General features: G+C 40.4%; 1 protein-coding gene across 6 annotated transcripts in view; it reads right to left on the reverse strand.

Annotated features, from left to right (window-relative positions):
* TNRC18 (trinucleotide repeat containing 18) overlaps positions 1 to 18933 on the reverse strand; it is a 459641-nt gene that overhangs the window by 146901 nt on the left and 293807 nt on the right. For all 6 annotated transcript variants that reach the window (XM_073633133.1, XM_073633134.1, XM_073633132.1 and 3 more), the window contains one exon: positions 8419 to 8607. In XM_073633133.1, coding sequence (XP_073489234.1) covers positions 8419 to 8607 — 189 coding nt within the window. The remainder of the gene's footprint in view (positions 1 to 8418; positions 8608 to 18933) is intronic.

The following is an 18933-nucleotide window of genomic DNA, read 5'->3' on the forward strand; positions in this document are numbered from 1 at the left end:
GTCATGCTTAAAAAGATTTTTACAGTTGTAGGTTTTATATGTTAGACGAGATACTGTATTTCTTTCAGTATGTGTTTAGGAGATTAGAAGGTAAAGCCACCATTTTAGAAACAGCTGTCTGCACGTATGTGCAACAACATTAAATCACTTTTGTGACAGTTCATCTCAGTGGTCTGTACTGAGATGAAAGGGGCATATTTAGGGAGTTATGTCTGCTTAATTTAGACAGAAACTTGATGAGCTGACCAGAAAAATCTCAGAATTCTTTCTTATTCTTAAACATTTGTTAATTTTTATTTTTTATGCTTCTAAACAGGGAAATTTCTATCATAGGAATAGGTCTCGTTTTATTAGAATATAAATTGTAGATTATAATGGGTATTCTGTCTTCTATATTATGGACTGCAGTAGTGAAAGATGCATTTTATTTTTTAGTGTATCACTCTTGTAAGTAGGGTGCTTATTCTCCCTTGTAGCTTTTGTTTTTTATTTTGTCATGTCCCCATCTTATTGTACAGTATTATGTATACCGTCATCTTTATATATTTGCCTACTTAGTAGTATTCACAAAGATAGCAATGGGATTTATTTATTTGGTACAAGGGAACTCCAAATTTATATTTGTTTCTTATTTTCTAAAAAGAATGGTGAAGAGTGATGCATGATAAAAACAGTGCTACCATCCTATTATATGTGCTATATGTAGCACATACAGGGGGGTGAGTTAGATAATTAGAGTTCTAATTTTTAATCTTAGCTTGTAAAATCTGGTGAGCAAGGTCCCTTATTGGTATTGCCTATAACTTATTTTGTCCTACCTGATTACAATATTTAGAAATCATCAGGCTGATTATTAGTTTTACTAAAGTAATAATTTGTTTATTTATTCCAGGAGCAGCCAGCACGTTTTCATATGTAAAGTTATACTTTATAAAATTTCACTCCTTTTGAGTTTTTATTATTCAAATTCCTAGTTATGCTACTGCAGGTGGCATAGTCAGTTTTTGGATTAGGGTCACTCTGCATTAATATGATCTAATTAACAATAAAATGTGTATATAATTTTTCTTAAACAAACTCTAGTTAACTATTAAAATGTTGAAAGACCTGGAAGCTTTGGTTGCAATATACATGACATATTTTAGGAGGGGCTCTCCTGAATAACATTATATATTAAAATTAGAATTTTAATATATATGCATGCAATGTAAATGTGCAACCAACCAATTAGTATAATACTTTATTGTACAAGGAGTACTGTATGTGTGTGTGTGTATATATATATATATATATATATATATATATATATATATATATATATATATATTGTGGGATCAATCTATAGTTTTGTTACTTCATTAAACATTGAGTTAGCCTTATCCCAGATATATGGCTTGTTTTTGGTCACCAATTATAAGGGTTACATTTATTGATGTGGGGAAACATGTTTTATGGAGATGTGCTAATGTGTCAAATGTAATTAAACTGTAATGACATTCTATTTACTTATGGCCCCTATAAAAGACATATGATACATTTTAATCTTACATTTAGAAAGTTTTACTGACAACGGTGTCTTATAAAAATGTGAAGCTTTCTTTCGCTCATAAACAGTGGTATTTGTTGCTAGTGATGGTATACTTAAATATTTAGATATCTTAAGTTTGTAGGCTGTTGATCTAGGTATTGTTTTATCATTGATAATAACACTGACTGATGTTTTCAGGTTTTGTCCTCTTCTTTCAGATAAGTAGGAACATAGTAATGCACATTTTCTTAACCTCTTTGGATTTAACAGACTGTGCAAGTGACTGTGTAGTTTTATTTGATTTCTTTTGAATTATGAACATTATCACAATGTAGTTTCATAAAATGTAGTTCTACAAAGTCTATTTTGTGTGCCTGCATATAGACTTTACTGCAATGAAAGAACAAAGCTTTAGATATAGATATACTTTAATAAATGTCTGCTCCTTTTTAAAGTAAACCAAAGTTTTTCATATGGCCATGCAAATGTACGAGACAACAGCTAAGTGTCTGATGTGGGAAGTTTCTCCCCAGGATTGGGGTGTATACAGCACTGATATCAGATAATTGTATCAATTTTTATGAAAAATCTGTTCCATTCTGCTCTATGCTTGACAGACGATAGAACCTTGTGTCCACACTCATATTCATTGGTGGATAGAATGTATGGGCTGTTGTAGACCAAATTAAATACAATTTAGTGCCATATGAAACTTTGGATAGATTTGTTACTAATTTTAGGAGTTCTAGAGGCAAATAATAGTTGCTTAGACTTAATGCTGTACAGTGGGAGATCAAATGTTCATGTGTTTAAAAGAATTAACTAAATTGGTGTAGTTTTGTTTCTAAACAGATCCTGTTTTAGATGTGATCTCTTGTTCCAGTTAAAGCCACTAAAGGAATGTATGTCAGTAACTCTTGATGACTGCAAGTACATTAAAGATCATAAAAGGAAGTGGAAGAATTCAGAATTCAAGTGTCCATTTAAATCCACATTTGTGCCAGTGACATTTTCAGTTTTTATAGTAGTCAAAGTCTGAGTGAGATTAGCAGGAGTGTTATTCACATAAGTGCAAGTGGAATGCATACAAGAGACTGTTGCAGAAAAAGACATTAAAAGTATTTATTGATATTTATCTTGATATTGTTTTATAATTCATGTTTTAAGACATAGGAAAGGTAAAAAATAAACCATAGTAATTAAAACTAGGCTACATGGTATGTGCAGGGATGGACAAAAAGTGAAATGGTTTGGGGTTTAGCAAACTTTGTGGGAAGACTACAGAATTAAAACTAATGAAATATTTGGACTGACTATATTGACCTATGACATGACCAGGGTAATAGTGACTGGTAGGTGGAGTCAAGGTTAAGAAATAATAATTTCAAATTTATTGTATGGGAAATAATATTGGCTGGAAAATAAAATGTAAAATAATAATCTATATAAAATACTTCATACTGAAAACATGTACTAATAATGTTGATGAATATTCTAAGAGTATTGTACTATGATAAAACTATATAGATACATGTATATTATTTTAGCGGATGTTGTAGAAGTAAAAGGAACGCACTAAATTAAGTTATTAGATAAATATGATAGTGTAGGAGCCATTGCTTTGTAGGTTGCCCTGAAATGCTTGCCAGAAACCTATTGTATCCTCACACTATTTTTTTATTTTTTACAACTATAATTTTGAAGTGTATTTTATATCCAGACAAATATTGGGTGATCGCAGAAGACATAATGCAACTTGTTACAAATGTTAATTGCTACAAAGGAAGGATTTCATGCAATAAAGGAGGAACTGGAAAATCTGAGACTTGCATCTTTGCAGAACAGGAATGCACTGAACTTGTGTCTTACAGCATCCAAAGCAGCTTGTGCTATGATACTGGACCAACAAATGATGATGAAGAAGGATATCTCTCCAGACACGTCAAGCACTTGGCTAAGCTGAAAAGACCTATGCAGGAAAAGGCAGAGCCTTAGGGGACTGAGTCTGCTGAATGGTCCCTGGAACCACATATTTGGCTTTCACTCACTAGCTAAACGGATTGTTCCTCTTCCCTGTTATCCTTGATGTGATGTTGCTGAGTAACTCTTGCCTGTGGCAAGAATGCTCACGATGCCACTGAGACTGACAACTATGTTTTCCGTGCCACATATGGAGAAGGACTTTGCAGCTACAGAAGATGATGCAGTGTGTTTTTGATTGGATTGATTTTTATTTTTTTGGACAATTTATGTGATAAGTTTCGGGTACATAGGGTCTCTGAAGGGCATGGTGGGTGATCTGTACTGTAATTGCTGTGAGGCTTATGCCTCAACAGGGGGGAAATGTAGTAGAATTTCATATTAACCAATATATATTTTATGTTATTTATATTATTATTATTTAGTAGTGGTTTTATCAATATTATTATTCAATAAGTAAAGCAATAGTTATTAATCTTTAATAATGTATATATGTTTTCCATAGATTTAGAAAGATTTCATTTTAAATGTTGAACTTTAGATGACCTCTCTGCTTCTTTCTCATACTTTTGATAAGATAGTTTACTGGGTGAAAGTTCATAAGGATAGTTCATTTTTAGTTTTTTAAGTAAGCGCTAATTAGAAAAGAAAACATTGACAACACATAAATCAGAAAGATAAGATAAGAACATCTTAAACAGGAGGTAAAATAATTATGTGGAATACGGGAAAGTTATGTCCAGTACATTAAGTTTGACAGGGTCAAACAAAGGTCTGCTTGTGCCCTCATTAAAACTGTTAAAATACAGTTTTTAACGTATATATTATTAATTAGACAATATTGAATAAAGTAATTGGCTTTGTATGAAAAATATATGAATATATGTGTATATATATATATATATATATATATATATATATATATATATATATATATATTATGTAGATGATATACATAGGATTATATAGTGAGACATATAACACATCTGGTGGGGTTATTGAAAGTTCATTCTCCCAAAGTCGTAAATCTGTAATCCTTGAAGTTAGTTAAATCTTATCAAGATGAGGAGGGTTTGATCTAACACAGCTGGGTGCCATACTGTCTCTACACAGGTTTTTTATTTGGACAAAACCAGTTATAAATCACTTTAATGAACATATAGGAATTCTGGGAGTGAATACGTTTGTCTGGTTGTAGAACAGGTGTCAGATTTATGGATAGTTACATTGACGCAGATTTTAGCAACCAATCATATTTAGGAGAGATGGCTGAGATAGGCTTGTAAAAGGGTATATACATGCAAGTTCTACAATTGTTAGATAGACAAGTCAAATAGGAGCTCATAAGGCTGAACTCTATGTATGCTGCCAGATTGCATGGGTCATAGAGGTCAGAACCAGTGGGCAATTATCTGTTCAGATAGGCGTCCATCAGGCTGTTTGTCTATGCAGCCCTATTGCACGGGTGGCAGACTGTCAGAACCAATAAGCAAATATATGTCCGTAACTTGTCTCCTCGTACGAGTCAAATAGAGAAAACTTCTTGACTTGTTCCAGAGTGTGGTCTCAGGTGAATTTCCCTCACAAACTTCGTCGAGCCGGAACCCAAACCCTATAAAGGGACCAGACCACCAGTGACCATTACCGTATGAGGGAATCTCAGAGCACACGAGATTCCTTATTCCAAAGTCCTGCGTCTGTTGACAGAGGCCGGTTGACCGTCTGGTCCCTATCAGGTGACAGGTTCCCAAGATCTGGCAGAAAAGACCCATTCTGGTTCAAGGTAACAGCAATTCACAATTGTTTCGATTTGGTTAGAGGATAAGAATACCAATATCTAATATGCTTGCATTGTAAGAAACTGTATACATTAGACCTGTATCTTGTAATACTTTGAACATAAACCTGTATGTTACCAGCTGTAAATAAACCTGCATTGCTGAAGTTCTGCACGTTATTATTCTACTTCACTACCATGGATTGTAGATTAATTTGCACTTCTGTGTTATTATCAAACCTATTTTTGAGGTCTTCCAGCTTGTAGTGCAGAGTAGCATTTTTATATTGAAAGGCCTCTAGTTCTTTTACGTGGTTCTCCAGGAGAGTGGTGGTGTCTTCCATTCAAGTCCCCAAATCCTCTGTTCTTTGGCCAAGCGCTCTTATTTCCTTAGGAAGGCATTCCGTAATTGGTTTAGAGGTGTGTTAGATAGCCTTATGGAGCATCTTGTCAATCGGCTGCAGGAGATCTTTGTAGTCTGGCATCTCTATATGTGGTGATAAGGAGCTAGTGCAACTCTTTCCCTTGTCTTTCCCTCCAGGAAGCAGCATGGACAGTCTGGCGAGGGATAGGTCCAATGCAGGTTGCGCCATCTTGAATGCAGGGCTTCCTTGATAGAGCAGCTCTAGAGATTTGTTTTCACTCAAGGAAGCCGTGGTGAGTGTCCCAAGTTTGCAGAAGAAAGGCAACTGAGCATGAACCAGATTACGCATCCGGGTTTGAGGATATTGGCTGGTCTTAGGCACAGGAGGAGCGGAACTCAACTAAAACACATCCACCATCAGCTCTTCACATATATGCAAATGTCTCACAAAGATAAAAATTAGAACATACGTAAATCTGAGGACTGCCAAAAATATATGAGGCTTTGCTGATCAATACACAGTGAGGCTACAACGTGTAATTGCAGCTGTTCCTCAAATGTAGTGAGTTCACAATTGACATATAAAAGATGATGGTTCAGTCAAAAAGCTGCTATCGGCATTTGATTACTGCAAGGTAAAATTTGGCTATATCAGATTCACAAAAACATTTGCCTGTATCAATGTTGCAAACAATGCTGGCATGAATTGCCCATGAAATTGTTTTGACAATATATCATGAAGTACTTTGACATCGATTATATAGCCTCTTTTTTTTATTATTAACATTTGTATAGTGCCTTTTTTCTCTGGGGACACAAAATGCTTAATCTGTCACTGGGGTAGATGATGAGGCAGCCATCTTGAGTGCACCAAATACAATATCATTTTAGGGCCATTTAAAGCCAATTACCCTACCAGCATATCTGGAGTGTGGAAGGAATCCCGAGTATCTGAAGGAAACCCACACAAGCAAGAACATGTAATCCCAATGCAGATAGTGTCATGAAGAGGTTTTAAATCCCGGGACTCCAGTGCTGCAAGGCAGAATCTAATCACAAAGCCACTGTGCTGTCCTTCAACATAAGTACACATATTTCAAAGCTAGTTTATATCATCATTGCTGAATAGAACCACAAATTATATTTAAAGTGGAATTTCAGCTTGCTAACACACAAGAAAAATATACCAGTGGCGGCTGGTGCTCAAAATTTTTTGGGGGGCGCAAACAAACTGAAACAAAAAACCCATCAATTGCAGCCACTGTGCCCATCAAACTCAGCCACTGTACAATCATCTGTGCCCATCAAACTCAGCCACTGTACAATCATCTGTGCCCATCAAACGCAGCCACTGTGACTAAACGCAGCCGCTGTGCCCATCAAACGCAGCCACTGTACCCATCAAACGCAGCCACTGTGCCCATCAAACGCAGCCACTGTGCCCATCAAACGCAGCCACTGTGCCCATCAAACGCAGCCACTGTGCCCATCAAACGCAGCCACTGCGCCCAAACGCAGCCACTGCGCCCATCAATTGCTGCCAGTGTGCCCATCAATTGCTACCAGTGTGCCCATCAATTCCCGCTACTGTGCCCCATAAAATGCTGCCAGTGGGCCCATGAATGGCTGCTAGTGTGCCCATCAATTGTTGCCAGTTTGCATCGCCCGGCACTTACCTGTCTTGCAGCAGGTCAGCGGCGGTGTCTTGCACGCTCCTCGATGTCTTCTTCCGTCCTCTCTATCAGGCGTCCAATCACAGCGCCTGACGTTTCAGCCAATCAGGTGACAGGTAACAGACCCGAGCACCTGATTGGCTGAGAGGCGGTTCAGTGTTAGCAAATCTAATTCCTTCGCTTTGCTAATACACAGCTGAGTGAACAGCGAACGCACAACATTGCGCCCGCTGTTCACCTTTTTGAGCGCCTATTAGAGCCTATGGCTCTAATCAGGAGCTTCCAAAAAAAACCCTGCTGTAATTCAGGTGCCCGGCACCCAAAAAGGGGCCCGACACCTGAACAGGGGGTGTCAGCGGCGACCATAGATTCATGCAATGCATGAATCTATCTATGGTGATAGAATGGTGCCAGGGGAGAGGGGGCAGTGCTCCTGTGCCCTTTATAGACGCACCGCCACTGAAATATACAGTATATACTCAATGTTGCCAGGCCACTATGCACTACTGTGCAGTCATACGACTCTGCTTCAGTGTCAACGGGACTGATGGGCCACTGAAGCCTATGGGTAATGACAGGCTTTATTAGCGGTTGTCCAAGTGCTCTCTCTCCTGCCCCGCCCCCCCCCCCAAGCTGCTGTGGCTGGCACAGGGAAGATCAGGTGGTCAGACTGGAGCAGCCTGAAAAAAGAAGTATATACATCTTTCCTACATGGGTTCATTAGCATAGCTGTTAGGAGGGGGGACAGGACAGTTTTAACTCTAGTTAGTTGTAAGCTGAAAATCCACTTTAAGGCTTCATTTTCAAGCCACATGCAATATTCGATAATTCACACAATTCATAAAATTTAGAACACCAGTGGGAACTTTACACTTGTTTCCAACCTCATTCCTCAAGAACCCCACCAAGTCATGTCTTTAGAATTTTCTTCCCCCATCATGATTGCTTTAAATCAATGTCAATGGCTTGGTATTTATGACAACTATTTTATCAAAAGGAAATTCCCAAAACACGGTCTGTTGGGGATACTTGAGGACTGAGGTTGGGAACCACCGTACTAGTGTTTATCACAGCTGCAACTTTTTATTCAACTCACCAATAAAACTTTGTTTCTCCTCATGATTGTTTTGTTTCTCTTCCAACTGAATATTTGCTAGCGGTGGCAGCGGGCTGGGCTCAACACTGGCAGCAAATCGTGCAAGAAGACCCAGTCCATTATCTTCCATGAGTGGACTACATAAATGCTCTCCATCATAATCAAACTCCTCCTCTTCTGAACTGAAATCTAACAATTAAAAAAACAAAACAAAAAAAAAACAAAAAAATCCATTACAAATTGGCATCTTTCAAATATTGAAGTCTAATAGCGTCTTTGGACTTTAAATTCATTAATGAATAAACATACTGGCCAACACATGTAGCACAGCATGGGTTTCCAATTCTTAATGCAATTATGACATTTTTTACTTCAAATGCCAACACCACCCAAAACTGATATTTCAGTTTTGCATGGTTAAAAGGCAAGTAAAATGCTTTGACCATCACCAAGCCAAAATGATGGTGTCATGCCTGCCAAACCCAATGGATTCTCTATTAATATAGCATATATAAATAACTGGGATACCCAGCAGTAGTGGCATGTTGAAATTGCTTTTTGGGAGGAGAAAACTACTGCGGGAAAAATCTTGCCTCTGTGGTACCTAAAGTGTATTTCAACCCACTGGTGGCCACCCAAAAAGCCAAATTGAAATATCTGTTTCAGGTGTAGTTGACCAACATCAATCTCTGACGTGAAAAAAACTGCCAAAGTAATCAAAGCAAAATCATATTTATTTTAGCCCTATTGTATTTCATCATAATGGAATGTAAAACTGCAACAGATTGATATCACAGAAAAATAAAATAATTGTTTGAAGGAAAAATCTACAGGCCATGTTTACAGTACCTTTAGTACCATAAAACGTGCAGCGTTTTAAAGAAGCAAATGTCGTTCCACTGAACATGCACAAAATCAAAATGAACAGAATGTAGCACTTTTAGGCTCCATGCACACTAGCGTTTTTTCAAGCTTCTGGAAGCTATTTTGAGCATTTTTTTCTTTTTTGCTGCTAATAGTGTTCATGCACACTGTTTTATGCTACAATTTTCAAGCTTCAGCTTAAAGAAGCAGAGAAAAAATTGTTTTAGTAGAGTTTTTGGGAGCATTTTTTCAGCAGAAAAAAAAGCTAAATGCTCCTAAAAGCACCTAACAGCTTTTTTTCAAGCATTTTTTTTAATGTACTGTAAAAACGCTGACAAAACACCAACATTTTAAAACGCTTCTAAAAGCTATTAAAAAGGCTACTACAAGCTGTCACAAAATCGCTATCATCATTAGACATGTGCACACTGAAATATTTTGTTTCGGAATTTAGTTTTCTTCCGAAAAATACATTTTAGTTACTCTCGAAAATCGTTTTTATTTATTTAGTTTCGTTATGGTGTCTGTCGAATGTTCTAAGAAGATTCGACGGAGCAGCTAAACTGTACGACTCCGCAATCGTACATTTCCGGTCGAATGTTCCGCCTACAAGCTATAGTAGAATTCTAATGTTGTAAGACACTAGTAATAATATTTATTAATTATTATTACTAGTCAACTAACATTAGAATTCTTCTATAGCCTATGGGCGGAGCATTTGACCATAAATGTCCGCTCGCGGCGACTGCTATGTCGAATCTTTTCTCTCTATGTCAAATAATCTTGGACTAATAGAGTTAGGTTAGGCACATTCAACCTTTTTTGCTATTGTCTCTATAATATAGAATGTTTTCTCTCTATGTAGAATAATCTTGGACTAAAAGAGCTAAGGTTAGGCACAATCGACCACAGGTTCGATGGACACAGATCACTATTGTCAGCGTCATGTCAAATCTTCTATCTATATCGAACTGTTGTCGCAACGAAAACGAAAATAAAGCATTTATGTCGGATCTTTCAGTTTTCAGATTCTGCGCGTTCGTTATCGTTTGTTAAAGTAATAACGAAAAAAATTCCCGAAATTTGGACAAAAATGCATTCAAATGAAAACGAATGCACATGTCTAATCATCATCATTTTTTATGCAGTGTTTTTGAGCTTATGAAAAAACGCTAGTGTGTATGGAGCCCAATAGCTAAGGGCACAATTGACCAGTGTCTCTAGGAACTGGTTATGTGGATCCCTGAAAAACAAACTGCTGCCATCTACAGATCAGAAATGCAATGGAGTAATATTCTCTGTTCATTTAGTTTTAAAAGGAGAGTAATGGAAACTGAAACAAATTGAAAATGAAAGTGATTGTAAATGCTTTAAAAAAACAAAAAAACAAAAGAAAACAAAAAGGTTTATAAATTACCTGCTCTGAGCAATAAAATTGCAAAGAGCGATCCTAAGCCTCCTCTTCTCAAGTCCCCTGCAGCCGCGTCCGGCTCCACCCCTCCACCGAATGCCGCCCCCCCCCCCCATAAAGTAGCTTTCTATGGGGGGAACTCATGCGGGCTAACTCCTGACCCTCACTGTCTGCATCTGATGACTCAGACAGCTGGACACGGCCCCACACCCTCGTCACTAGCTTTAACAGCAGCAGGAGCCAATGGCTCCCAATGCCTCAGCAAAGTCCAAAAGACCAGGAAGGGAGGGGAGAAAAGAGCTGAAGACATGTACAGCGCTGGATCAAATGAGTGAAAGGGATTGGGGGAAGGTTGAGGGGAGATACTGATGCCTAAACATTTTTTACCTTAATGCAAGGAATGCACTAAGGTAAAAAAAAAAATGTTTAGGCTTTATAACCACTTTAAACACTGAAAAACATGGAGAAATAAAGGGAAGCTAAACAACCAACCCAGGGCTTATATAACAACTGGGATTTTAATCTGCATATACCTTACACTCATGGTGCCATTCAGTAGACCATCATAGATATAATGTTAAAGAAGTTGTAAATACACTGAAGAATTCTTGTCTATTCAACCCTTTTATTACCAGAGGCAATATTCCAGTCCAAATTTAGCAGTGTCAACATGTGTTCGTTAACATAAAAGATAAGTTCACCATTGGTACATGGTACACATGTAATGTGTTACCAAAGAGCACCTGCCTGTACCCCTCTGATCGACTGTTGACAGTTTGGGGTGGGGTATCTTCTCGCAGCACCCGCTGTCACAATTTAAAAAGAATAGGGCTGCGCAGACTCAAAAAAAAAACCAAAAAACAAAAAGAGAAGATAGTGCATTTGATTATTTTGTTTAACCACTTCAGCCCTGGAAGATTTGGCTGTTCAATGACCTGGCCATTTTTTGCGATACGGCACTACATCGCTTTAACTGACAATTGCGTGGACGTTGTACCCAAACAAAATGGACGTCCTTTTTTTCTCACAAATAGAGCTTTCTTTTGGTGGTATTTGATCACCTCTGTGGTTTTAATTTTTTGCGCTATAAACAAAAGAGCGACAATTTTGAAAAAAAAAAAAAAACACTATCTTTTACTTTTTCCTATGATAAATATCCCACATTTTTCAAAACAACAATTTTTTTCCTCAGTTTAAGTCGATATGTATTCTTCTACATATTTTTGATTGAAAAAAAAAAAAAAACGCGATAAGCGTATATTGATTGGTTGCGCAAAAGTTATAGCGTCTACAAAATAGGGGATAGATTTATATCATTTTTATAAAATTTATTTTTCTAATAATATTGGCAGGGATCTTTTTATCGGGGGGCTGCGATATTGCGGAAGACAAATTGGACACTTTTGACACATTTTTGGGACCATTGACAATTATACAGCAATCAGTGCTATAAAAATGCACTGATTACTGTATAAATGTCACTGGCAGGGAAGGGGTTAACACTAGAGGGCAATCAAGGGGTTAACTGTGTTCCCTCACTGTGTTCTAACTGAAGGGGGATGGGATTTACTAGGGGAAATGACAGATCGCCGTTCATACTTTGTATGAACACACGATCAGTCTCTTCTCCCCTGAAAGAACCGGGATCTGTGTGTTTAAACACACAGATCCCGTTTCTCGCTCTGTCACGAGCGACCCCCCCTAGTGGCCACAATGGGAAGCGACGCAAGGTAACGTAGATTTGCCCGGCGGAGCCAACCTGCTGCAGTAAAACTGCGGCGGCTGATCGGCAAGTGGTTAAAGGTGAACTTGGTCTCTAAAGTGGCTGTAAACCTGACATAAAATATTAACAAATCCTTCTATGATGTGTACTTGTCTGAATCCAGAGCATAAGTGTCATTTCTGTCCGCTGCCTCTTTCCTTTGTTTTCCTGCCACCAAAAGATAAAAAAGGTGACAGGGGAGGGAGCTCCAGTACACAGTCTGTGATTGGCAGCCTCAGCTCTGTTCCTGTGTGCTGTGAAGTGGGTATGTGTCCCTTTCCTCCAATCCGCTCTCCTCACTGATCCCTGCAGAGTAATTTCAGCTCCCCAACCCCTGTTTTTTGAAAGCTCAGAGAAGCTGTAGAAATTCTAGACTTTGAATGGCTGTAGAGAATAGAATGAAGGAAGATTTTTTTAATTTCTGTGTAATAACTGAGCCTAGTCACTTCACTGGATATATGTGTGTTTACCACCACTTTAACAATAACTGAGTAATTTGCATACCTAATTAATGTCTATAAATATCTGTATTAGTAAATAAGGTTTTAAAACCTTTAGTAAACTACTTTAATAAAAATTATTTGCATAGTGTAACTGCATCTGACAGTTTAATGTGGTATTAAACCCAAACACAAATGGCACATTAAAAGGACCTTGATTGTGGTATTAGTGTTTTTTTCCCCCACTTATTTTCACTTGGCGATCCAGCCAATAACACTAAAGCCTAGTACACACTAGTAGTTTTTTTTTTATGTTCAACCCTGCAGGGTTGAACAAAAAAAAACACAACTGACAGCTAAAGAAGATTCGCTGTACTAACCATGCAATGTTAGTACAGCAATCTCCCCTGCTGTGCTATTGTGTTCTGACAGGGGGACGCCCTGCCGACCGACCTTTTTTCGGGCATGCCCTATTGACAGAAGCCAGCCAAATGGCTGGCTTCTGTCTGACCAGCTGCAGTACTCACGGCCAAACGTCAGCCAATTTCTACTGAACCAGCCAATGCCGCCTGACATTCAGCCATGTGTACTAGGCCTTACTGTCTTTGGGTGGCTCCACTCTATGAGGAGCAACTAAGGCCACCCTTAGAGAGCAGTATTGTCAGCCTTTGGAAAGGGTAATGTTAGATGCACTAGCAGATTTAGATGGACTTTACTAAACAAATAAATAAACCTAAACTTCAGTCAACACTTTTTAAATGGCTACAACCAGGGCTTTTTTTCTGGCGGAACACACCGGAATGCCGTTCCACCTTTGCCAGAACAGTGCTTCCTCCTAATTGTATAACCTGTGCCCTGCTGCCTGTGGAGGGATCAAACATGGGGGCACCTCCGCCAGAGCACTCCCTCTGTATCCTGTGTGTCGTCCCGGCTCCTCCTCCTATGTAGCCTGCTGCCACTGCCCTGAGGGACCGAATGGCTGCAGCTTGTGAGAGTGGAAGGCAGAGTGATCTGTACTCAACGGCTCTGCCCCGCCTCTCAGTGCTGTACGGGAGATCGGCGTGTGTTACGGTATCTGATCGAGTGATAGTGGTAGGTAGCCAGGCGTTCCTCCTACTCCTCACTAGCCTCATGTAAACTGGACTGTTACTGTTGTGAGCAAAATGCTGCTGAATGGGGTTGTGCTGCGGACTAAGCTGGGCCGTCTCTTTGCTGGACTGGGGCTGCGGCCGTCTCTTTGCTGGACTGGGGCTGCGGCCGTCTCTTTGCTGGACTGGGGCTGCGGCCGTCTCTTTGCTGGACTGGGGCTGCGGCCGTCTCTTTGCTGGACTGGGGCTGCGGCCGTCTCTTTGCTGGACTGGGGCTGCGGCCGTCTCTTTGCTGGACTGGGGCTGGGGCCGTCTCTTTGCTGGACTGGGGCTGCGGCCGTCTCTTTGCTGGACTGGGGCTGCGGCCGTCTCTTTGCTGGACTGGGGCTGCGGCTGTCTTTTTCCTGGACTGGGGCTGCGGCTGTCTCTTTCCTGGACTGGGGCTGTGGCTGTCTCTTTCCTGGATGGGGCTGCGGCTGTGTTTGATGTACTGGATTAGGCTGTCTCTGATGTACTGGGCTGCAGCTGTCTCTTTGTTGGACTGGACTGTGCTGCGGCTGTCTCTTTGATGTACTTGGTTCCCTTTTCTCTAAAGAGGCTGTTCTAGGGAAGGGTAGGGGGGGTGACCTAGGAGGGGGCAGGTGAGTTCCTGCACCTCATCTCTGAGAAAAAAAGCCCTGGCTTCAACAGTTTATTTTCCTTTTAGGATAAAGGTTTTATATAAATGATCAAAAGCTGGCAATTCTAAGCACTCCTCTCAGTTACAGGAAGTGAATAAAATAACAGACTTAATGGCTGAATCAACAGGTGAAAATAGAGGAAAAAAGCACTAATGTAGCCAACACATCTAAGAACTGGTAAACTGCAATGTACTACAATTTTGCTTTTGGGATTTTAGGGCTCTTGCAAAAGAGCAGGCTAAAACGTTCTGTTTTTTGCAAACACTTGCACATTATACTTGCATGTTAGATATCACCGCAACGAGTACTGCAGTGCACAGCCACTCATATTAACAACAGGATGTACGCTGCGCCTGGGCAGAGGAAATATGGCTGCAGTTACGCTGAATGGGTTCAGCCATCCTGTGTGCAAGAGCCTTAATACTGTTACCTATTAACAAATACATGACACTGCAGATGAATACTGCAGCCAGAAGATGGCAGTGATCATTAGCAGGTTGAAAGCTTTCATTTTTGTCAATGGAGCCTTCAGCCTGCGTGTGATCACTATGTTAGGGCTGGCACAGGAATTGTATGACTGGGAACCATTCTGATTTGCAGTGGCGTTGCTAGACGGGGGCGGGGGGGGCGGTCCGCACCGGGTGCCACCCACTAGAGGGGTGACACCATCCTGAGCAGGGACGATCCTGGACGGGGTGCAGTGCACCCAGGCGCCACAGAGGTGGGGGCGCTGAAGCGCCAGAGTGCTCCCCTCCCTTCTCCTCTTCCTTGTCCGTAGGCGGCTCTCTGCTGATCGCCGCCTCGACCTACAGAGTGTCGAAGCCCATCCCCCGTCCCTCCTCCTGTCAGAGGAGGAGAGCGAAATTAGATCGGAGCGGCTGTCTCTGTGTGAGAGACCAGCCGCGCAAAGACGTGACTGACGTCACTGGGGGGGGGGCGTGCCCAACGTATTCCACTTCAGACAGTTCTCCTCCTCCTCCGACCTCCCTGACGCATGCTTCCCAAGCCTGACACACTTCACCCGGGCGGCGCGGCTGCATAGTGTCCTCTCCTCTCCAGCTGCCGCCCGGGTGTTTTAAATTAACCTAATGTAGGGGGGGGGGTGGTTTGTCCTGGGGGGTCTATAGTAATGTAGGGGGGGTGGTTTGTCCTGGGGGGGTCTATACTAATGTAGGCGGGGTGGTTTGTCCTGGGGGGTGTCTATACTAGTGAAGGGGGAGGGGTTTGTCCTGGGAGGGTCTATAGTAATGTAGGGGGGGTGGTTTGTCCTGGGGGGTCTATACTAATGTAGGGGGGGTGGTTTGTCCTGGGGGGGTCTATACTAATGTAGGGGGGGTGGTTTGTCCTGGGGGGTCTATAGTAATGTAGGGGGGGTGGTTTGTCCTGGGGGGTCTATAGTAATGTAGGGGGGGTGGTTTGTCCTGGGGGGGTCTATACTAATGTAGGGGGGGTGGTTTGTCCTGGGGGTCTATAGTAATGTAGGGGGGTGGTTTGTCCTGGGGGGGGTCTATACTAATGTAGGGGGAGGGGTTTGTCCTGGGGGTCTATAGTAATGTAGGGGGGGGTGGTTTGTCCTGGGGGGTCTATAGTAATGTAGGGGGGGTGGTTTGTCCTGGGGGGGTCTATACTAATGTAGGGGGAGGGGTTTGTCCTGGGGGGTCTATAGTAATGTAGGGGGGGTGGTTTGTCCTGGGGGGGTCTATAGTAATGTAGGTGGGGGTGGTTTGTCCTGAGGGGGTCTATACTGATGGGAGGTCTGTACTGAGAGAGGGGTTTATACTTAGTGGGGGGTCTGCACTTAGTGGAGGGGGGGTCTGTACTGAGGGGCGACTATAGTTGGTGGAGGGGGTGACACCATGTTTTACCGCACTGGGTGACAGCAACCCTAGTGACGCCACTGCTGATTTGTTCCTAATCAGGGACCCTAGCTGTCACTGACAGCACAGATAGGATAACAGCCATGTGAAACATCAGCTGCTGGTTCGGGAGAGTGTAGTTTAACACATCCTCAGCAGTGCCGGAAAATGTTAATATACAAATTGTGTGTGTGTGTGTATTGGTTAAAATATTTTTCACAATGCTAAGGTAACATTTTTACCTTTCTTTACAACAGAAAAGTATTTACCAATAAACAAAACCACCTCAAACCTTCACAAATGATGTAGTCATAATCACTTATCACTGAGATTTTCAAACATGTTATAAAACCCCTTGATACTCCTGCAACTTCAAGGGAATATATAGTGTTTTTTGGCATATTTTAATCAGGAATAAACTATAACCATGAAAACAGTTTTTGTTTTTAAAGTCAGGGCAAATATGCCACATGTCAGATTAATATGCCGTAATTTTTTAGCCAGCAGATGAAACTTTATTTTTTTGTTTTTTTTATCATTTAGGCAGGCCATACACTGTTCCAATCTCAGCCCCCTCAGCAGGAACCAGCCGAAATTCAAACAGTGTATAGACTGGCTGAATGTACCAAGTTGAGTGATCAGCTTTGTACAAACAGCATGATGGGTTTTACCTGTGATTATCGCTAGTGGATGCTATAGCTGCTAGCAATAATCACTGTATATCTCCCTGTAGGGATGGCTTTCCCCTGCCTTCCTGGCAGGAGAAGACAATGGCACAGCAGGAGGGATTCCCGCATCAACACTGTGTTGATGTGGGAATCAAGCAAATTTCTTTCCTGCAACCTAATTTGCTCTGTGTATGGCTGGCTTTATTGCCCAAAGGCTGTTTAGCAATCTGTTGTGAACAACTCATTGTTTGTAAAGATCAGAAGATCAAGCTGCAAATTACAGAGATAACTGAATGTCTCATTGAGGCAACTCTTTCCTTATCAGACAGCACAGTCAGACAAAGATAGCTGGGTAGTCTGCTAGTACTGTGTTGTTTTTTTTAAGATAACACAATAGTGTTCTGGGAGACAGTACTAAAATCACCTATGTGCATGCACATACGTTAAGCTGGCCATAAATGACCCAATTACCCATCCACACACTGGATGTGGATGCAAAAATCCTCCCCCCAGTATCATTGTATTCTGACAGCAGGGAGACCTCCGTGCTGTTACAATACACAGATCAGCATTGCAGTCTAAAGCCTGCAATGATAACCAAGCAAAAAAATACCAACAGGGCAGTTGATCAACCTCTGTTCAACCACAGTGGCTACACAAAGATCGAAAATAGGTCAGTCCCTGCTGAACAGGGCCGAAATTGTATCTATGTATGGCCAGCATTTAGCTGTGATGTAATAAGTTGTGACCTAAAATACAAATCTATATACTCACAGGAACTATATATATATATATATATATATATATATATATATATATATATATGTGTGTGCATGAATATATGTGTGTGTATAGATATATATATATATATATATATATATATATATATATATATATATATATATATATATCCCTATACACACACACACATATATATACACACACACATACATACATATACCCAGATAGGAGATTCAGATTGAATACATACAGATTCCTTTAGGTTAAAGTTGAAGAAAGCAAGAAGAAAAAAAAAAATAAAAAAGACCTGTAGGTGTGTAGGACAATACAGAGACTAACAAACACAAATACTGCATATATTGTGAAGATTTAACTTTGGACACGGACAAATATTTTACATTCCATTAAGCTGCAAGCTAGTCAGTCAATATCATCAAATTCTACTTTGCAGTAATTTTAAAAGAATTTCCACTTTCAACAGTCAAATCTGTTTTTAGCTTCTGAAGCTACGAGGATGGCCAGTGTGTGTGCATGTTGTTAGGTTTGCCTTTGTTGAATGTGGAAAGTCCAGACTTTTTGTTATTGGAAGCCCAATTAGTATTAACTCACAACAACTTTTCTAGAGAGTAGTATACTTAAATGTCCACATGTGAGGTAGTAATTAACAAATTGTTTTTCAGGCTTATTAATGGTATCCAAACAGATGAGAGCTTGCAGAGGGGAAAAAAGACAAACAAAGTTAGATCATGCTTTCTCAAGAATAACATTAGCACAGTAAACAGAATTTTTACAAGCAGTGGAATGCTATATGTTAAACAGTGAAATTATTAAAATGTTATTAAGTTACCAAAGATTGACACACAGGATGAATTGTGAAGCATTCTAGCAAGGGGAGAGAAAATATGCAGACAATGAGCATGATACAGACCCATTGAAGTTTGTAAGTACAAATTCTGTCACAATGTCAGGCATAGCTTACAAAGCAGGCTAGATGAAGGCAGACCA

This window comes from Aquarana catesbeiana, linkage group LG06 (assembly GCF_042186555.1).
Source record: "Aquarana catesbeiana isolate 2022-GZ linkage group LG06, ASM4218655v1, whole genome shotgun sequence".
Lineage (NCBI taxonomy): Eukaryota > Metazoa > Chordata > Amphibia > Anura > Ranidae > Aquarana > Aquarana catesbeiana.